Source organism: Dreissena polymorpha, chromosome 4 (genome assembly GCF_020536995.1).
Source record: "Dreissena polymorpha isolate Duluth1 chromosome 4, UMN_Dpol_1.0, whole genome shotgun sequence".
NCBI classification, from domain to species: Eukaryota; Metazoa; Mollusca; class Bivalvia; order Myida; family Dreissenidae; genus Dreissena; species Dreissena polymorpha.
In genome coordinates this window covers 137,341,458-137,364,481 of record NC_068358.1, presented here as the reverse complement: position 1 = coordinate 137,364,481, position 23,024 = coordinate 137,341,458, and the positions used below count along the sequence as shown (strand labels likewise).

The window sequence follows — 23,024 nt, the reverse complement described above, 5'->3', positions numbered from 1 at the left end:
TGTGTATACATAATTTTATTTTTTAATTAATTGATGTTTAAGTAATACATGTAAATATGTGAATTTCCTGACAGAACAGTTGTTTAAACAAAACAAACATACTATTCACTATTTTTACAAACACATTTGAGGGTTATCCCTAAAATTCATACAAATAATTTTTTTTTCTTTAATAACTAGGTATGTGGAATGGCATGATGAATTTCAAAGCTGCTATTATCATTAATGTCTTATTTAGTGTGGTGTTCTCATACATTTCGTGCAGGGTCTGAATTTTTTTTGCAAGAAAATAAACGAATCAATATGATTTCATAATAATCATCATACAGTTAAACAGTAATTAAATCATACGTGTCATCACATATGCAGCTATCTAGCCAAGCACATGTTTCTAATCAGTCTTACAACATAATTGTTTGTAAAACAAACACAATGAAATGATGATGACTGTTACATTTGTCAACAAACATAATGCAGAAAGCTTAATGTAAATTATAACAAATGATTATTTCTTCAGATAAGAAACAGTTTTTCTGTTGCAAAATAGAGAAATAAACAAGCAGAGTGTAGCCACAAGGAAACAATCTTTATAAAGAATCCCAACATAATGCCAAGCAGTCTTGCTATCAGTGTTACATATAGAAACATACTTGTAAGTTTATCAATAATAAAACAATACAATATTATAATAAAATCCCTGGGTATTTAATTATAAATTCCTATTAATCAGACGGAGCCATTAAATTATTTCTCAAAATAAACACTACTTAATTACATGTATAATTAAAATAATGTGAAAATGAATAAATATGTACACAGATGATAAGACTATACAATAGTGATTTATTTTCAGTCTTTGATCTTCAGGACATTTCGCTGCTCCAAGTCTTCCATTTCCTTCAGAACAAATGCAACGTTGTAGCGCAGTTCATGGAATTTTGAGACAGGTACCTGAAGCAGGAAAACAATACATTTATGTCATACAAAATAGCGTCGTATGTTATATACCTCCAGGGTGGTTCCAGACCAGCCTGCCCATCTGCACAGTCTAGTCATGTTCAGTCCTTCATACAAATCACGCTTAAGGTTTATTGGCCTCATAGGCAAAAATGGTAGCTCCTGCGGATGAGCAGGCTGGTCTGGAGCTACGCTGGCAGCATATGACATAAGACTAATGTTTTCATGTAAATGGTAGCTCCTGCGGATGAGCAGGCTGGTCTGGAGCTACGCTGGCAGCATATGACATAAGACTAATGTTTTCATGTAAATGGTAGCTCCTGCGGATGAGCAGGCTGGTCTGGAGCTACGCTGGCAGCATATGACATAAGACTAATGTTTTCATGTAAATGGTAGCTCCTGCGGATGAGCAGGCTGGTCTGGAGCTACGCTGGCAGCATATGACATAAGACTAATGTTTTCATGTAAATGGTAGCTCCTGCGGATGAGCAGGCTGGTCTGGAGCTACGCTGGCAGCATATGACATAAGACTAATGTTTTCATGTAAATGGTAGCTCCTGCGGATGAGCAGGCTGGTCTGGAGCTACGCTGGCAGCATATGACATAAGACTAATGTTTTCATGTGAATGCTCATATTGTATAGATTACCGTGTCTCATTCATGTTTCTTCAGAATGACATAATGAACAACAAACAACAAAAGTATTAAGCATTATATTTTTCAAAGAGCTACACTTCATTTTTTCACTTTATTTTTTACTTGTTCAAACTCAAGTAGTATTTGAGATCTAAGTATGGGAACACCGGCAATGCAAGCTGAAGATTTGTTTTCAAGATTGCTGAAAATGCAGCTCTCATCTACACCTCAAGACAATTTTTAACCAGGTTTTCCGAAGGAAAAAACTGGTTATTAGATTGGCGAATGCGGGCGGGCTGGCTGGCTGGCTGACTGGCTGGCGGGCTGGCTGGCGGGCTGGCTGGCGGGCGGGCGGAACAAGCTTGTCCGGGCCATAACTATGTCGTTCATTGTCAGATTTTAAAATCATTTGGCACATTTGTTCACCATCATTGGACGGTGTGTCGCGCGAAATAATTACGTCGATATCTCCAAGGTCAAGGTCACACTTTGAGTTCAAAGCTCAAAAATGGCCATAAATGAGCTTGTCCTGGCCATAACTATGTCATTCATTGTGAGATTTTAAAATCATTTGGCACATTTGTTCACCATCATGGGACGGTGTGTCCCACGAAAGAATCACGTCAATATCTCCAATGTCAAGGTCGCCACGACTAAAAATAGATTTTTTTAAAAAACAAACTTACAAAGGGGGTTTATTTTGTTTGTTCATTTCAAAAGTTCAGTTTGAGTTTTCTCCCTTTATCAGATTTTTTTTTAACAATGAAAACCTGGTTTTGTGACAATTTTGTCCCTTGTGATGGAGATGTTATGCAGAAATGAGTATCATGTGCGCAGAGTTAACCCATTTTGGGTCAGTTGGGTCAAGGTCAATTTTTAACCAGGTTTTCCGAAGGAAAAAACTGGTTATTAGATTGGTGAATGTCGGCGGGCGGGCGGGCTGGCTGGCGGGCGGAACAAGCTTGTCCGGGCCATAACTTTGTTGTTCATTGTGAGTTTTTATAATCATTTGGCACATTTGTTCACCATCATTAGACGGTGTGTCGTGCGAAAGAATTACGTCAATATCTCCAAAGTCAAGTTCACACTTCGAGTTCAAAGGTCAAAAATGGCCATAAATGAGCTTGTCCGGGCCATAACTATGTCATTATTGCAGTTTTAAATTCATTTGGCACATTTGTTTACCATCATTGGACAGTGTGTCACACGAAAGAATTACGTCAATATCTCCAAGGTCAAGGTCACCACCACTAAAAATATACTTATTTTGAAACAAAGGGGGTCAATTATAAACAATCAGTTCAGTTTGAGTTGTCTCCCTTTATCAGACTTTTTATTTCAAATTGAAAACCTGGTTTTGTGACAATTTTGTCCCTTGTTTTTCATAAAATGCGTAAAAGTCTTGATCTGTACTGGTTTTTTTTCACCTGGTCATAATGTGATGCCTTTCAACAAATTTTAAACACACATGAATTCTATGAATTGATCAGCTATTGAAGATTGTCAATGTATCTTCTTTTTAAGACCAAATTTGCCTAGGCTAGAATGCAATAACTTCAAGGCGCTTTACCAAATCATGAATGATATTCAAATTATCACAATGGCTTAATTTAATATGCTGGACTAACAGCCTGTTGTTATATTGGTTTGCCCAAACATGACTGTGTATCCTTCCGTCAATTTGACCTTATGACTTTTTAATGAATGTAGGTTAAAATGCCAGAGGTAAAAATGCCAAAAGTAAAAATGCCTATATATAAACAAAAGGCCCATGAGGGCCTGAATCGCTCTACTGCTATAAACACTGTGTGAGTTTTGAAAGAATAATATGGAAACTGTGTACTTAATCACGCAAACAAGGAGAATTTTCTCAAATTCAAGGGGAGATTATTATGTACTTATTTTTCCGATACTGCCCATATTCAATAGGGTTCAGGTCCTCATTGATATAAAGATACTGTGCAAATTTGGAAATAATTGGATGAAAATTGTGGAATTAATTGCGTAAACAAGCGGGATTTGAAAATTTTCTCATATTCAAGGGGAAGTCATTCTGGACTTATTGCTTTGATATTGCTCTTTTCAAAAAAGAGTTTGAGTCCTCATTGATACAAAGACACTGTGCAAGTTTGCCAAGAATTGGATGAAAATTATGGACTTAATCACATAAAAAAACCTGAATTTTCATTTTTTTCTCAAATTCAAGGGGAGATAATTCTGGACTTATAACTCCGATATTGCTCATTTTCAATAGGGTTTGACTCATCATTCAGATAAAGACACTGTGCAAGTTGGGAAATGATTGGATGAAAACTGTGGACTTTATTGCGTAAACAAGCCTTATTTCACAATTTTCTCAAATTCAAGGGGAGATAATTCTGGACTTTTTACTCTGATGTAACCCATTTTCAATAGGTTTTGAGTCCTCATAAATATAAAGACACTGAACAAGTTTGAAAAGAATCAGATGAAAACTGTGGACTTTATCACGTAAACAAGAAAAAGTCTAACGCACGCACACACAAATGGCTCCTTTTCAACAATAAGTTGGACAAATTTTCTTCACTCTCAATGGGGTTCTGGCCCTTGATGATATAAAACATGCGTTGAAGTTTCAAAAGGATAGAACTTTATATGTAAACAAACAAGAAATGTGTTTGTCGGAAACACTATGTCCCCTTCTGCGCCGCTTTGATTTTTTTTTTGACCTTTGACCTTGAAGGATGACCTTGACCTTTCACCACTCAAAATGTGCAGCTCCATGAGATACACATGCATGCCAAATATGAAGTTGCTATCTTCAATATTGCAAAAGTTATGGCAAAATGTTAAAGATTTTCATTTTTTTCTCAAATTCAAGGGGAGATAATTCTGGACTTATAACACCGATATTGCTCATTTTCAATAGAGTTTGACTCATCATTCAGATAAAGACACTGTGCAAGTTGGGAAATGATTGGATGAAAACCGTGGACTTTATTGCGTAAACAAGCCTTATTTCACAATTTTCTCAAGTTCAAGGGCAGATAATTCTGGACTTTTTACTCTGATGTAACCCATTTTTCAATAGGGTTCGAGACCTCATTAATATAAAGACACTGAACAAGTTTGAAAAGAATCGGATGAAAACTGTGGACTTTATCGCGTAAACAAGAAAAGTCTAACGCACGCACGCACAAATGGCTCCTTTTCAACAATAAGTTGGACAAATTTTCTTCACTCTCAATGGGGTTTTGGGCCTTGATGATATAAAAAATCCGTTGAAGTTTCAAAAGGATAGAACTTTATATGTAAACAAACAAGAAATGTGTTTGTCGGAAACACTATGTCCCCTTCTGTGCCGCTTTGATTTTTTTTTTACCTTTGACCTTGAAGGATGACCTTGACCTTTCACCACTCAAAATGTGAAGCTCCATGAGATACACATGCATGCCAAATATGAAGTTGCTATCTTCAATATTGCAAAAGTTATGGCAAAATGTTAAAGATTTTCATTTTTTTCTCAAATTCAAGGGGAGATAATTCTGGACTTATAACACCGATATTGCTCATTTTCAATAGGGTTTGACTCATCATTCAGATAAAGACACTATGCAAGTTGGGAAATGATTGGATGAAAACTGTGGACTTAATTGTGTAAACAAGCCATATTTCACAATTTTCTCAAATTCAAGGGGAGATAATTCTGGACTTTTTACTCTGATGTAACCTATTTTCAATAGGGTTCGAGTCCTCATTAATATAAAGACACTGAACAAGTTTGAAAAGAATCGGATGAAAACTGTGGACTTTATTGCGTAAACAAGAAAAAGTCTAACGCACGCACGCACGCACGGACGACAGAAACCACGCCATGACATAAGCTCTTCAGGCCTTCGGCCAGTAGAGCTAAAAAATAGTAGTGTTGAAAATACCATAAGAAAAAATGCCATGAGCAATATTTCTTAGGATATTGAGTTCAGAATGGGACGATTCTATGCTTTTTTGTACTAATTACTTTTTCTTATCGAACAATTTGTATTTATTATAATTGTGTTACTAATAAATCTAAACTGTAATTGTGTTTTTGATGATCAGTCATCAAAGAAACCTATAAAATTCCTTTTAAATTATACATTGAATTTTAATTCTTTTAATGGAATTTTTTTTTTGTGGACCTAAGTATACTTAGCAATGTGACAAACAAACAGGGTTTTGATGATGATTATGTTTACTGATGGGGATTTATTGTACATGAATCATCAAACAAAAATAATTGGGGGAAAAAAAGTGATATTTCTTTTTTGATTTGTCACTAATAATTGTTTTTTAGAAATTCTTTAAAAGTCTTCTTTAACATTTATGATACAAATTTAAATTAAAATTTTATTTAATATCCTTCAAGTAGATACATAACTCACATACCATTACCAAAAATTGATACTGTGTCAAAACAAGGCGAGACTCCCAATTCAACTAAATATGCAGCAGACAACTTTGTAAGTATCTAAACGAAAGAAGGACATTCTCTATGTTTGCAAATGGATCAATGCTATTGACTACCAGTATATATAATATATCCAATACAAAATACCCTATTGATTATTGCTCAAACATACTATTGTATTTAACTATACAACATCTGGCATTTTTATGTCCCCCAGACTAGTCTATACTGGGGGATATATTGTTTTTGCCCTGTCTGTTTGTTTGTTGGTTTGTTTGCGTCAAATTTAACATTGGCCATATTTTTGCAATATTGAAGATAGCAACTTGATATTTAGCATGCATGTGAATCTCATGGAGCTGCACATTTTGAGTGTTGAAAGGTCAAGGTCATCCTTCAAGGTCAAAGGTCAAATATATGGGGGGGGTGACATAGTGTTTGACAAACACATCTTGTTACCTCTGGCAATTCATTTTTTACCTCTTAACTTCTGACATTTTTTCCTCAGGCATGTTTACTCTGATATGTTAACGGCACATCCTTCTTAACAAGAGATGTGTTCATCAGAAACACAATGCCCCCTATTGCGCCGCTTTGAAAAAAATTATTTATATTTTTTTATACCTTTGACCTTGAAGGATGACCTTGACTTTGAACTTCCACCACTCAAAAAGTGCAGCTTCATGAGAACGCTGCTTTGATTATTTATTTTTTTTGACCTTTGACCTTGAAGGATGACCTTGACCTTGAACTTCCACCACTCAAAATGTGCAGCTTCATGCAGGTTTTTTTCCCCACTTTTTGGGAAGATAGCTCATGGCTTTGGAATTGGGAATTTTATCAGCATTTTCATGAAATTGGGAAAATAAATTCATTACCCTTTTTATTTCAAACGAAAAGTCCACTGATAAGGGAAATACTAAATTTAATATAACTCTTTATAATCATACAAATTAAAAGAAAAAAAATCATATAATACTTTGTTAGATGTAATTGAATTAAAATTGAGATAAAATACGCATAAGACACTTCTTTCTTAAAAAAAAAAAAAAAAATATTTTTTTTTGGGAAATTGGGAATTTTTGCCACATTTTGGGAAAAAAGTATACTTTTTGGGATAGGGAACATAACCGAATTTCGACTATAAAATCGGGCCAAAAAAACCCTGACATGAGAACGCCGCTTTGAATTTGTTTAAAAAAAAGTTACCTTTGACCTTGAAGGATGACTTTGACCTTGAACTTCCACCACTCAAAAGGTGCAGCTTCATGAGATACACATGCATGCCAAATATCAAGTTTCTATCTTCAATTATGCAAAAGTTATGGCCACCATTTAAGTTTTTTTTTGAACAGACGGACAGACAGACATACACACATACTGACATACTGACGGACAGTTCAACTGCTATATGCCACCCTACCAGAGGCATAACAAAATGATTGAAAGTGACATGAGATGACATCAGGCTAAGAATTGCAAAGTTATTAACCAAAGTTTTTTTCATGAGATGGTAACACAGTAAATCAATGCTGGGTTGCTTTTTGTTTTATCTTTAATCTGTTGTGCTTAGCCTAAATCAGTAAGTCCCAATAATGAAGTGAGCCTCCACTCTTCATGACCAATCTACAAAGTCAGTCAAGGGAAACTAGACCCCTTTTACATACCGGGAAATATTGTAGTGTAACCAAAACAGTTTTTAAAATTATTGAGTGTTATTCTATATTGTATTCAATATTGCAGTATGACATTTGACACAATTACCCCAAAATGAGAGACCCCCTACTATAAATTATGAAGAACCTGGAATAATATTAAGGGACCCTAAATTTCCTGGGTACAGCCCTTAGGGTTCAGTAGAATTTGCCCAGAAAATGTTTGGAATGCAAACACACAGACTGATCAAGATTTGCAAAGCATAACACTTAGATTTGAGCATCAGACACGTGTGCCCCTTACATTATTCCACCAAAAACTATCATCAAAAGCAACACATGTCAAATACACATGTTTATTATCTGACTTATCACATTTCACACATTACTGGTAACTCATTAACTTCCAAGAATATCCTGGTATGTTTCGTATCTGTTTTGTAAAAAATGTCTTTCATTTTACCTCAAATGTGTGAATGTTTCCATCTGATAATGTCATCTCCATTAGCACAGTTGGCTCCAGCACCCTATTTAAGACACTGAAAGAAAACTTACATGTCATAAAATAGGAAAATTAACAACTTGCCAGTACTACTGTAGATACCAAAATAGATTTCTAATGTTGAAAAAAAGGAGTTTGCAGTGTTTCTTACGTAAGGACGTTTTAACAAATGTTCAGTATTGTATATATGCATATCTTTGTACATATCTTGCATTTTATAAACATGTTGATCAGTTTAGTAGTTAGAAAACCTTATTTTATCACACTATTTAAAGTATTGAAAACAATAAGAGATACAGAAAACATTTCATTGTAACATTCACTGATTCTACTGGAGAACTGACCATCTATTTATTTATTTTTTAAGTAAGCTTTAAACTTGATATAAATATTTTCTTACATTAATTACAAAAACGTTATATGTAAATATTTTGAGAGATAAAAACAATGTTGATCAGTTTAGTAGTTAGAAAACCTTATTTTATCACATTATTAAAGTATTGAAAACAACAAGAGATACAGAAAACATTTCATTGTAACATTCACTGATTCTACTGGAGAACTGACCATGTATTTATTTATTTTTTAAATATTTTCTTACATCAATTACAAAAACGTTATATGCAAATATTTTGAGAGTTAAAAACAATTATGTGCTTGCATAAAGTATACCTTTTTCACATAATATCCAACACTAACAATATGTTTTCAAAACATGTTTTCAAAACTTTTTCAGTTTTTTTATTTTATTATGCCCTTAAGCATTCACCTGAGTTTGAGGTAAACAAATGAGTTGCGTTCTGAGAAAGCTGGGCTTAGTGCATGTGCGTAAAGTGTCATCCCAGATTAGCCTGTGCAGTCCGCACAGGCTAATCAGGGATGACACTTTCCGCTTTTAAGGTATTTTTAGTTTAAAGGAAGTTTCTTCTACATGAAAATCCAGTTAAGGTGGAAAGTGTCGACCCTGATTTGCCTGTGTGGACTGCACAGGCTAATCTGGGATGACACTTTACGCACATGCATTAAGCCCAGTTTTCTTAGAATGCGACTCAAGTTAACTAGATTTTTTAACACACATGAACCAGATTCGAGCTTGGCCCAAGTATTGTCATTGACAACAGGTAGTGAAATAACACCATTTTGGGACTATTTATTGCATTGTGGAAAAAACGACTAAGTGCCATCTTTCGGACCAAATTCATCGCAGCCAACATTTTTTTCTTTGAGATAAACTACACATAAAAGTCATTCAACTGAACAAGATTCAACCATAGTAAAAGAGAAAATGAAGAGACACTTTTCTGGACGTAGGAAAAGACTCATGGTCAATTGCTATATAAATGGCTCCCCATCTGTGGGGGCATAAAAATACGAGTTCAAATTAAATTGTGATTGCAGATTCAATAATATTATGAAATATGTATTCAAAGAGTTTTAATGGTTGTGGTTAACAAAAAACACTATATAAACAAAATAATACTTATGCTGTTTTCAGGGTATCTAAATTTATACTATTCAAGATTAGTGTTAGCTGTATAAATTTGTTTGTTCGCCAATACTTATTTGCACTACAATTTACTCAATTCTTATTATGCTGAAAAGGCAAAAGATCTGTAAATTATCATTGTTTTAGAGGTAAATAAAGCACAATGGTTTTTCAAAAACAAAGTTGTTTTCTTTCTCGTAAGGTATGTTTGTGTTGTTTTCAGCATCTGAGGTTATCACTGCACCAATGACTTGTTATTCCATAGCATTATTTATACCAGCACTGCTCCTGTTACTATAAAATAAGTTCCTATGTCTATCACATATATCCTATCCATTAAATATATGTAGAGAATAACAGGTTACTGTCCTATTGTGATGTAATATATCAGGTGAGGCTTAGCCTTAGACTAAACATGTTTTGTAGTTGCCAAGCCTAATATATTACATAAAGATAGGAGACTAACCTGTTTTTCTGTTTTATGAAATTTTAAAAGTTAATGACGTCACGATGGCTTATTGATTTGTAAACTATTAAACTATGCTTTTACAGGTACATGAAAACTGTAATGTTGAACAACAAAATTTTATGTGGTCTTTGCAGTTGTTTTTGCGATGTCTTGAAACACAAAGTTGTTTTCAGTATCAGAAGTTGTTTTTCACGTAAACATGTTGTTTTCGGTATCAAGTCATACTGATAAAGTACACTCAAAGAAAAATGTTACTGGTATTTAATGTTGAGTATGTAATTAAAATGTGAAACAAGAGCTGTCACCATAGGATGACTTATGCCCCCTATAAACGCTTGATAGAAGTTATGAGCTTTTTTCGAAACCTAAACGCAGATTTCGAAACCTAAACGCACACCCTAAGTTCAAGGTCAAGGTCACATGGGTCAAAATTTGTGTGCGTATGGAAAGGCCTTGTCCATATACACATGCATACCAAATATGAAGGTTATATCTGAAGGGACATAGAGTTATGAGCATTTTTCAAAACCTAAACGCAGATTTCGAAACCTTAACGCGGACCCTATCTTCAAGGTCACAGGGGTCAAAATTTGTGTGCGTATGGAAAGGCCTTGTCCATATACACATGCATACCAAATATGAAGGTTATATCTCAAGGGACATAGAAGTTATGAGCATTTTTCGAAACCTAAACGCAGATTTCGAAACCTAAACGCGGACCCTATCTTCAAGGTCAAGGTCACAGGTGTAAAAATGTTTGTGCGTATGGAAAGGCCTTGTCCATATACACATGCATACCAAATATGAAGGTTATATCTGAAGGGACATAGAAGTTATGAGCATTTTTCGAAACCTAAACGCAGATTTCGAAACCTAAACGTGGACCCTAAGTTCAAGGTCAAGGTCACAGGGGTCAAAATTTGTGTGCGTATGGAAAGGTCTTGTCCATAAACACATGCATACCAAATATGAAGGGTATATCTCAAGGGACATAGAAGTTATGAGCATTTTTTGAAACCTAAACGCAGATTTCGAAACCTAAACGCGGACCCTAAGTCCAAGGTCAAGGTCACAGGGGTACAAAATTTTGTGCGTTGGAAAGGCCTTGTCCATATACACATGCATACCAAAAAATGAAGGTTATATCTCAAGGGACATAGAAGTTATGAGAATTTTTTTAAACCTAAACGCAGATTTCGAAACCTAAACGCAGACCCTAAGTTCAAGGTCAAGGTCACAGGGGTAAAAATTTGTGTGCATATGGAAAGGCCTTGTCCATATACACATGCATACCAAATATGAAGGTTATATCTAAAGGGACATAGAAGTTATGAGCATTTTTCGACACCTAAATGCAAAGTGTGACGGAAAGACAGACAGACAGACGGACAGTCCGATCACTAAAAATACAACAATTATTGGGTAAAATATTGCAAAGTTGAGATATACACAAACATGAATCGTTTAATAAATTTATAAAAAAATATTGTGACTATGCTTGGTCTAGATGTAATGACAATTTATAGGCAAAAATGTAGGGGTCCTTGTGGAAATTATTTTTGTTGTTATTGTACAGCATATATCTAGGTGACTGTAACTTATAATTTGCGGAGCTTAAATCTTTTGTTTAATTTTTAACTTCTGTTAAGTTTGAATTGTCTTGCGAATGACCTTGAATTTAGCCAATAGAAATATTTGGAGTAATTTGCTGATCAACAACTTGTTTTGAGAAGCAGGACTTCAATTCCAAAAAAAATGAAACAATATATATTTAAACCAAGGAATGTCATCGAAATTCCCTCCAATCCTAGCTTGATGTGACCATTGATATCAGGGTGCAGGATCACATGACTTTTTGGGTTTTCCCAATTAAAAGTTTATGGATTAAACAGACCGGTAAGTGGTGCTTTTTTCCCCCCAATAACTTTTTTAAACAATTTTTCTTAAGAATTTCAACTAGTGAATAAAAGACAGATTTTCATGCTGCTTATGGCAATGTGAAATACTTTATCTAATAAGCATGTGTTTTTGTTCAAAAATTTTATTTTTAACTGCATTCATGTAAACAGCAATGCAGCAGGCAAGGTGAACAATTTTTACCGATTTCAGACGTATTCAAGAATTTATTCTTATACCTTAAGATATCAACACAAACTGCAAGAAAATCTGTCTTTTATGCACTTAAGATTTTTGCCAATGTATTTCAATAAGTTGAGATATTTGCAAAAATAAAGTTCTTAACAGTGTGTTTACATTCTGTACAGCCCGTGTGTAAGCCCCTGAAAACCCTGTTGATTCTGCACCCTGATATATTAATTTATTAAACAAGAGCTAGGTTTGTGAAACACAATTCCCCCTACTGCACTTTGAAGCAGCACAGCAGCTATATCTGAAGGCCCATAACTGTATGTGATTTTGTCAAAATCTGTAACACATAACAAAACTTTAGTATTTTTATGTCCCCCAGTCTATACTGGGGGGAATATTGTTTTTGCCCTGTCTGTTTGTTGGTTTGTTTGCGTCAAACTTTAACATTGACCATAACTTTTGCAATATTGAAGATAGCAACTTGATATTTGGCATGCATGTGTATCTCATACAGCTGCACATTTTGAGTGGTGAAAGGTCAAGGTCATCCTTCAAGGTCAAAGGTCAAATATAGGGCTTCAAAGCCTTTTTTAGACTGTACCAAGGTATAATTGTTTTCTTACATTTCTTCATTACTTTCTCATGCTTTTTTCCTTTTCCTTTCAATAAAAGTTCTAAACCTTATCATTTAGGTTAGAAAACACACAAGTGTGTTTCCAAACGTAGACAAGTGAGCAATTTAATACATTCCAAAACAGATCTTGTCACATGCAGCTAGTGTATATCCTGACCAGCCTGCGCATCAGAGTTTTGAAATGTGGTCAGTGACCTCACACAATGTCCCAGAACAAATGTGTTAAACCTTTCCCACTCAGATGCAAAGTAAAAATGGCTATGCGCAAACAGCATAAAACCAGAACAGCCTGCAAGTAACTGTTTGCTGCTCATCAGTATCTAAGGGTTGGAAATGAAGCCTTTAAAACTTGGAACTAGTAAGAGAGGTCTAAAATTAAATTTTACTTTTTAAGGGACTACAAATGCATCAAATACGCATATAAGTGGTATAGGGTTACGCAACAACAGAAAACCAGTACAGTAGACTCTCTGTAAACTGGACAGTCTGGGGATCGACCTGATCGTCCGGTTTTCAGAGAGTTCCGGTTTACCAAGAGTAGGCATATTGCCGAAATATACATTGTATGCATTGTGTACAAAATCGTATAAGAATACAACAAACCATATACATTTACATGTACCATGTGATAACTGTACTCATGTAATGTTTATGTTTAAAGTATTCTTCAAAAAATGTGTTTTTATTCGATTAAAGGCACAAATCTAGAGCAGGTGCATTCACATTTAAATTTTCGTTTACGTAATTCAAGACTTCATTTTTACCTTCAGAGATGGTTTTGGTTGAGAAGTTGATTCCGTGATCAGCGAAATTTTCTTTTCTAATGTAAGCTCTACGTGTCTGCGTTTAGCTGGAGGTTGCAACATTTTAGATTTGAGAAGACTTGTAGACTTTAGATTATTGATAATGAAGATGCGTTTGAAATTACGAAAAGGCAATGAATGAATTTGCAGACGGATGGATGGATATTTAACAGTCATATTTCTCACAGTTTTATCTGACAAACAAACATCCATTTAAGCGTTTAAAACATGGCTATAAGATCTTTTAAACTACCCGAGAAAATCACAAAAAAGTGATCGTAGCAACGGCATGCATTAATTTTGTCATTAAATTGTTTATCATAAGCTTAATAGTCTCGTCAATCACTTTTTTGTGTTACCGCACGTCTATAATATACATTCACAGATTGTTTTGCATTATTTTATCGGACTTCCATAGCGCAGTAACACTTGACACCTTTTTGGTATGTTTAATCCAATAATTGATAATTGCGCAAGCGGAATGTGTGAAACGCACGCACCATGCTGACTAGGTCTTGTAATTTACACGCCTCGGGCATCTTGAGAATTTGGACCATCCCGTGTTCTCAAAGTATTTTATGTTGAACATGACGAAATTCAAGGAGGTATCCATTCGGTAAATTACGGGACTGGCCCGACCGTTTGGAATCGGGAGATCGGCGGTATTCGCAGAGTCCGGTTTTGGCAGAGTCTACTGTAGTAGAAACAGTGATGTGAAGATACTTCACATTCAACTTAACCAGGGCATCATGCCGACATATGGGTGAGTAGCACAGCTCGGATTTTCCTATGAATAGTCAAGCTAAAAACTAACCATGAGTACTTTGTGCTTTGATGGACTTAAATGCAGACTCAGTTTGAAGCATACCTCGTTGAAATGCCTACATCGACTCGCCACTTCAGACAGTCTATCTGAGGAAGACGCGGTCTGGACAATATAGAAACTCTGTCAATTGTTGATCTCCTGAAAAGATATTGCAGATGACAATTCAACACATCTGTAAAATTGCTTCTGTCATAAACCATTTGCTGCCATTTACTGCCTTTACTACAACTGTATAACTATAACTCATATACAGCTCTTATTTCAATAGACTGAATTGGAATTCCTTCATTGGAATAACCAAAGAAATAATTTCAAGAAAATTCTGTTAACGAGTTATAAGGCAGGGCTGGTAATTGAACCTGTGATTCTTGGATATGTAGATAAGCTTGCTAGCCAGGTTCATTGATGATTTGAATGATTCAACTGTGACACTGCTTAAACTTCCTAACTTGTAGAAACAACAGCTCTGACAGCAGACCAGACGAAGTCCTTGGGGCCATGGAGGTCAGGAGGAATTATTTGCAGAACAAGAGTGCCAAACTGTCACAAGATACGCCCGTTTTAAGGCTTTTGACAACTTGATAACTTTACCATGACCCATATTTGAACTTGACCTACACATCATCACGACACAACTTCTGACCAAAGTTGGTGAAGATCTGATGAAAACTACTTCAATTAGAGAGCGGACACCATGCTAAATGCTTGAAATGCACTAAGTGACCCTGTGACCTAGTTTCTGACCCGGCATGACCCATATTCGAAGTTGACCTAGATATTGTCTAGATACAACTTCTGACCAAGTTTGGTGAAGATCAGATAAAAACTATTTGAATTAGAGAGCGGACACTGCTGTGGACGCCACCCCCCCGCCCGCCCACCCGCCCGCCTGCCACCAAGGTGAAACTATAAAACGTCCCGTTTTTTAAAAACAGGCGTATAAAAATTCATAAGGCTGCCCTTTAATTTTATTGAAATTCATTAAATTACAGTAATTAACTTATACAAGTTTGGATGTCCTTTCATGCCTTTTTACTTGTAATACATTACTGAACAATATGTTAAGTTTTTGGTTCTCTAAGAAATTTAAAATCTTAAGTTCTGTACTAAAATGCATTGAAGGACAGAGACAACATGGTATTGAAACACAGTGTACTCTGTACTCCAAAAATAGTTATACAACTCACCTATTGCCAAAGACAACACTTGCTAAATCAGTCTGGAAATCTTCTGGAATTCTGAAAGAAAGAAAAACTGTAATAACATTACAAATAATCAACTGTAATAGTATAACAGTACATGAATAATTAATTTTAAACTGAGGATTGTATATACATAATGTACCAGTAAATCTCTTTTACTGAAACAGGTGTTTACAAAATCATTGAATGGCAATCATTAAATTGGGTATAATCAATAACCAGTTACTGAGTGTGGATTTGATTTTTAATTTCAATTCAATAAAATTAAAAGAACAAAACAATATATTGTTCTTGCTCAGTCTACTGTACATCAACTCTAACCTCACTGTTTTCACGAATTTATAACATCAAAACTAGAGTCTCAAAATATGAGGAAAATAATAAAGAACAATAAATACAAAGACTAAGAGTTACATATATACTTACTGTAATTCATGCAAATCTTCTTTGAATAACTGAAAATAAAATGTCAATTACGTGTTTAATAATAAAAGCATGATGCTCCATAGTAATAGTAATATACTAAAACTGACTTGTTTAGAGAATAAAGAATATTTTGAATTATTACATTCAACTTTTTGACAAATATAAGCATAGGAAATAAGGGGCCGTCCAACAGATAAAGCGTCGTATCGACGCGATTCGATATTTTGGGATACTACGAGGATTGCTTATATAGCTAAATAATACGTCGGCTCTGAATATGAGCGTGGATGGTCGAGTGGTCTAGGCGGGAGGCTTTTTACTCCAGGACTCCAGGGGTCAGTGGTTCGAGCCCTGTTGAGGGTTACTTTTTTTCCTTTTTTATGCTCCCCCAAATTTTTTTGGTGGGGGAGCATATAGTCGCCCCTTCGTCTGTCTGTGCGTGTGTCCGTCCGTCCGTCTCAGCAATCAATGACCGGATTTAAATTAAACTTTATGAGAAGCTTCACTACCAAGAGGAGATGTGCATATTATCAGCCGGTTCTGGTCGGATGATTTTTCACAGAGTTATGGCCCTTTGAAATTTTCCATTAACTGTACATATAGTGCAATTCTACTACACGTTTCCTTTTATCTGAATATATAGTGCAATATTGTGACAAAAAAAACTTTGGGGAGCATCACCCGTCTCCGACGGTTTCTTGTTTTAAATTGTATTCTTGTTTTTTTACTGGAGATTTTTAGTTCAAATGTTTAAATTTATCAATATAAAGCATTTAATGACAAGCTTCAATACATGCCAAAATCTGTTGGACGGCCCCTTTAAGCATTCTAAAAATAAGTCAAAAGAAAACTGTTGCAAGCACCTGGATTCCAACCTAGGTAATCTGAAACAACTGTCTGATGCATGTCTTAGCACCAGGACATTCTGCTATACAATACAGCTGTATGTTTTGCTTTAAGTTAGCAATCAATGTGTTTACAGTATTTTCATAAGAAACATCAGAACAATGACAATCATTCCATTGTTACAAGCACAGTATAACTTCCTCAATTTTAACTGATGACGTGAAGTGTTAGTTTGCTTCTATATATAAACTTTTGTTTTATTATGAGAATTTAAGACAACAAGCAAATTCATTGAATTGATATCCCCCGCCAATATGCTTCTGGACACAAAAGTGTTATATTTGACACTCAAAAAAGCATTTTTTCAAGATACAAAGGGCCATAACTTCGTTATTATCCTATGGCGTACAATGCCATTTGGCGTGCATCATTCTCTTATCAATTATATACTCATACCAAGTTTCAATGAAATCCCCCAAAGCACTTCCAAGATATGCCTCCGGACACAAAAAATGCATTTTTTCAAGATAAAAGGGCCATAACTCTGTTATTAACAGATGGTTTACAATGCAATTTGGCAGGCATCATCCTCCTATCCATATATATACTCATACCAAGTTTCAATTAAATCCGCCAAAGCGGTTCCAAGATATGGCTCCGGACACAAAAGTGCCGGACGGACGGACGGAAAGACGGACGGACGGACAACGCCAAAACAATATCCCTCCGCCTCTGGGGGGGGATAAAAATTCAAAACATGGTGGTTTAATCAATCGGTCCCATTAATAAATTAATATTTCAGTGATTAGGTCTGACAACATTAAAATACTGGTTGTACCCGCAATAAAATATGCCTGACTGAAATTATTTAAAACATTGAAAAAGCTGTCACAAGATCCAGCCTATTATAATAAGTTAATACATGTAAATGCCAGTCCATTTCAAACTTTAATTGATGGCGTCCAAACTTTGGACTGATGGTTTTTAAGTAGGCGTAGACAAAAATACCTTTAACTCGATGTCCGTGGCATAAGAAAATTAAACATTTTTTAGAACTCAAAACAATATGGTATTGTATGTATATAAATATATAAAAAGATGTGTACCTCTTGTTTCAAGGATTCTAGTGGCACTCGGAGAGCATTTTGTAGCAGCTTGAGTAATCCTGAGTATATAATACTTAAAACTTCTTCGCTAAAGTCTTTACTTTCTAGCTCTTTCAATTGTTTATATTCCACTTCTTTCCCTTCAATTGCTGTCACTATTACTGAAATATAAAATAATATTACCCCATGCAATCAAAATCGAAATTGAAACAGAAAACTACAATATACTTAAATATGTGTAAATAATGTCCATGTATTGTTTTTTTTTAATTTAAGTTAAGTACAGTCTGTCAAAAATACTTCACTGAAAAGCATTTAAATACTTTTTTATTTGAACCAAACATAACCATAAATGAAACGAGCAAACTGGTTGAATTGATATCCCACCGCAAAATAAATTATGTTTATGGAAGGGTGCAAATTTGTGACAGACAGACAACGCCAACTCTATATCCCTTCGCCTTTGGCAGGGGATAAAAACATCACACCAGTTACCTGGTAAACATGCCCATAAAGCAAACACACAATGATCGCACAGTTTTTTTTTCCAACATTATGTTTGTTTAGTTATTTGTAAATATGTCAAGAATTATCAAAATAACTATGATTACTTAGCCCTCAGAATGGGGAATATTTGTGTTATTTTCTAATGATGCAAATCTTTTAAATATCATAATGAGAATTCAATAGGAAGTTTTATTTAAACTGTTCATCTAAATATAGCAATTACTTATATAGTGTTCAATACAGATAAGGTTTTAAATGAAGCCAATAAAAGACTTCAGCCATGAGCCTTAGACAGTGGTTTTTGTTTTTGACCAAGTAAATAAACTTGTATATATTCAACACTCACATAGTAATTAATTTAACATATGAATTAAAAAAAGTCCCTATCTTGTAAACAAACTCCATCATGAACAGGTATAACAGTACTATGTTCATTCACTTTTGAAAATAACTGACAACTGCAAGGTTAGGGGTAGAACAGCTGTAGAAAGGATTGTATAACCAATATCCACACAGATGATGTGTCAAGGCTTGGGATTAAATCCCAAATCCTCGGATTTGTAGGCCAGCATTCTACCAATTAAGCAAGCTGGCCTGCTACTGAAGTTGTCAGAAAAAAAGCAAAACATCAAATGAAGTAATGTATATAAATAAAATTACATCATTGTTTGGTGTGTGACAGATTCATCTTGTTAATGCTGAGTTAGGTTGCCGTGGTGTAATGGTTATGGTGTCCGCCTAGCAAGAAGGAGGTCATGGGTTCGATCCCCACCATGGGAGCGTCCTTAAGATCTCCCCAAAAGACACCACGTACTGGTTCTAGGCCCACGAAACCGATTGAGAGCGTTTATATAAGCCTTAGGCTTTCAATGCAATCGACCTAAAATAAATAGGTTTAAATTAAACTGATGCTGAGTTTATTTATGGGGGATTTATTGTCTAGTCTATTATGCACTCTTGATAAAGAGAAAACAAATTTATAATTTGATTCAGTACTAGTTGTTATTTTTTGGTGATTTTTTTATTATTTCCTTTTGATAAGGATGGCAGCCTTATTTGGTAAAAATGCATCTTATGTCATATTCCAGCAGCAATCTAACAGTCTGGCCAGATATTGCACTGTCTGTTGTAAAGTCAGTCACCAGGGATGCGCAGTTTGGCAGGAAGCTGTGCTGTCTGTTGAGTGTGGTAAACTCAAGCAAGGTTTTGTTTTCTCATTAACAGATAGGGTAGCTCTTGACCAGACTGCATGGATGCCCAGTGACATGGCATACAACATATTTTCACATTTATAGCAAATAATATAGTAATAATTCAAAAATATATTGTAATTATTGATTTGATATCTATTTATAAAATTTCTTATAAATAGAGCACAAGAAATCCATCTAGAAAGTCTGTAATATCACAAGATGAAAACGAATCTGAAATCAACAGATGCAAATAACCTTCAGGAAGAAAAAATAACTTAACTTACAAACGAGTATTTTCCTGAAAACATTTTTGTCTAATTTTGATAATGGTTTAATCATTGTCTTAATTTCAGTTGGAACCCTAACGCCATAGAATGGCGTCCTGTCATTGGCAAACGACTTGCCGGTGCCTGTCACTTGTATGATTGACATTGTCATAAGTCATCTGTATTAAGTCATGTGCTTTGTCTAAGTATCAAACAGCAGTATGACTTGTTTTGTTTTCTTTTCACCGCCCACCCCGGAGGTGATCAAAATCACGTGCCCTATTGTAGACACACAAGACAGAACGGTATAAGATAAATCAACATTGCAATATTATTTTTGAAAAGATACGTTAAAATATACACTGCATGTTTTATAATAGCATATATTGAAAAACAAATAAATTATATACTGCTTTGTTAAATTAATAAATTCTAAATATTAAAACGTTCTGCAATAAGGAAAAGATAAAAAGCAGTAGGGTGTGATATGTTCATTATCTATTACAACAACAACAAAGATGGAGTCAGATTTGAGAAGCAGGTATCAAATAAACAATTAGCATATTTCAGAAAAAGTTTTTAAAATAATGAATGTATTTATATTAACGTCTGTAAACTTTTAAATTCATGTTGTTATTTTTCAACTACATGTTTTCTGTTGAACATGGAAAAAACAATTGCTTACATGTCATCGTAATTTTGAAAAAGTGGGTGGGGAATGTTGTTGTTTCGGCAAAACAAAAACACGTGTTAAAGGTTTGAGGTTAAAAGGTTTATGAATAAGTAACGGTTTTGTTTAAAACATAATTGTGTTCTTTTTTAATTGAGCGTCAATACGAAACAGGATATAATTTATTTGGTAAATAAAGGCCTTTGGCACATAATATAGCATGTGTGTCTGGTTAATTGACGTTTCATGCCACAGGTGCTGGAGGTTTCGGTAAATTACAAGTTCTGTAAATTTATTTATATAGTAAATGCTGTGAAGGGTTCGGTAAATTGGTTTTTATAGAGGTGGTATACCTACAACGAGGTGTTAATGACACCTATTATTGGCTTACAATGACACAGGGGCATTTATTTGCAAACTGTGGATTAATTTTGAGTTGAGTAATTAATGCTATGCCTACGGTAAAGAATTAAGGGAAATGAATGAGCTACCTCTGAAAAACGAATTCTGTTAGGAAATTTTTTCAACTAATTGTTTAAAAACATATATAAAAACCAAAACAATCATGACCTAAAGATAAACTTTTAATATATAATTTACCTCCCCTGATTAGAATATTAATAGGTTGCAAGCCTGGATAATTAATATTAACACTTTGCAAACATCTCTAAATTGATAAAATCAACTCCGTACATTTAAACAGATAATTTAATTAGTGTCAAACAACTCAATTAATGTACATGCTTATCGACAAAAGGTGCGATAATCCCTATTTATACCAATTTACCGAAACCTCCACGGCATTTACTATATAAATCAATTTACCGAACTTGTCATTTACCGAAACCTCCATAACCCCATGCCACTACCAGTTCGTGCCACTACTAGTTTGTGCCACTGATATTTGCGGTGCAAAGGGGTAGACGTTTTGCCCACTAAAAATATTTAGGCGGATAAGTTTGAATAATGACGTATAGGTGTGAATCATAACGGGACCCCAGGGGGGTATCTTCCCAAATTTTAGGATAGGGGTGTCCCGCCAAGACTTCCGAAATGTTACCCATTTTTAAACAAGAACTCTGATAAAGTAGACCCATTTTGATACAAGATTTTTGAAAAAGCAGACCCATTTGTATACGATACTATTGACAAAGTGGACCCATTTCAATACAAAATTTTGAATGTAACGATTTCATCACTTAATATACAACGTATGTTAATATATGACATCACAGTATCATCTTGGTCGATCAAGCAACAGATAAAAACAGTCAAGTTACTGCCCGGAGTTACTGCATCTTTCTCGCTACTGAAATTTACTTGTTTGATACCAATTTATATACAAGAATGACGCTTAACATACCCTTTTTGAAACTGATACTTTCAAATCTATATGCATTTATATACAAGCAAATTTCTGATTTCAATACCCATATCGATACTTAGATGCTTAAAACCATACCCATATCGATAATTTTAGTCGAAAAACACACCCCATATAATCGGCACACCCCTATACACCTGTATATAGGAAGTTAGCTCCCCAGGAACGGGACATATATTAATGTAGTAAATTACAACAGTGATAAAAATTATAACTATATATAATTAAAAAAAAAATTGTTATTATAAAATATGTGTATATAGTTCATTTTGTTTAAGAAATATAAAACATGAAGTGTTGTTTATTTTTATGTTCTGCATCATGTGTATGTATTACATCTAAAAATAATTTATGGCATGAATGAACAATAATACAATTTATTCAATAAAGAAATAATGACAAGTTGTTGGTCATTTACTCTTATAAAGCTTATGCTTTACTAGCACAGCATGTGCCTTAAAATGATTTGCTAAAGCCAGTTTACCCTAGTGCATCACTGAAAGGATGTATTTCACTGGAACCAGTGTGTTTACCGGGTGGTGGTGAACGTGTGCCTCGCGATGGCATATATGGATTTTATAGGTCTTTATTTTTTGCCAAATGTGACCAGTGATTTTTTTTGCTCAAAATTACAGCCGATTTTTGGCTGCTTCCCAATTGCAAAATTCCACGTTTTTTCCCAAAAATCTGACCAAAATTTCCCATAAAAAGCCCAATATAAAAAAAAAATTAAGATTTAAGTCTCTTATGACTAAATTATGATTTCTTTACTCTAGATCTCAACTTTATTTTTTAAACATCCTACAAAATATATAACTTTAATTTAGTCCTTTTTGACAATGAATAATTCCCAAATTTGCCACTTTTATTGATTAACAAAAATCCCAATTAGACCAGACTTCTTTTTTCCAAAATGGCTAGAAAACCCCTGAATATGCACTT

General features: G+C 34.6%; 1 protein-coding gene across 1 annotated transcript; it reads right to left on the bottom strand.

The window, feature by feature from the left end:
• On the bottom strand, nt 1–20,317 carry LOC127876781 (COMM domain-containing protein 5-like). Its single transcript, XM_052422256.1, has 7 exons — nt 20,047–20,317; nt 18,063–18,223; nt 16,111–16,139; nt 15,670–15,720; nt 14,525–14,620; nt 8,138–8,213; nt 1–951 (listed from the first exon to the last, which is right to left on the bottom strand). The coding sequence occupies exons 1-7, from the start codon at nt 20,198–20,200 to the stop codon at nt 850–852; spliced, it is 669 nt and encodes a 222-aa protein (XP_052278216.1). The 5' UTR covers nt 20,201–20,317; the 3' UTR covers nt 1–849.
• Between the last annotated feature and the right edge of the window lie 2,707 nt (nt 20,318–23,024).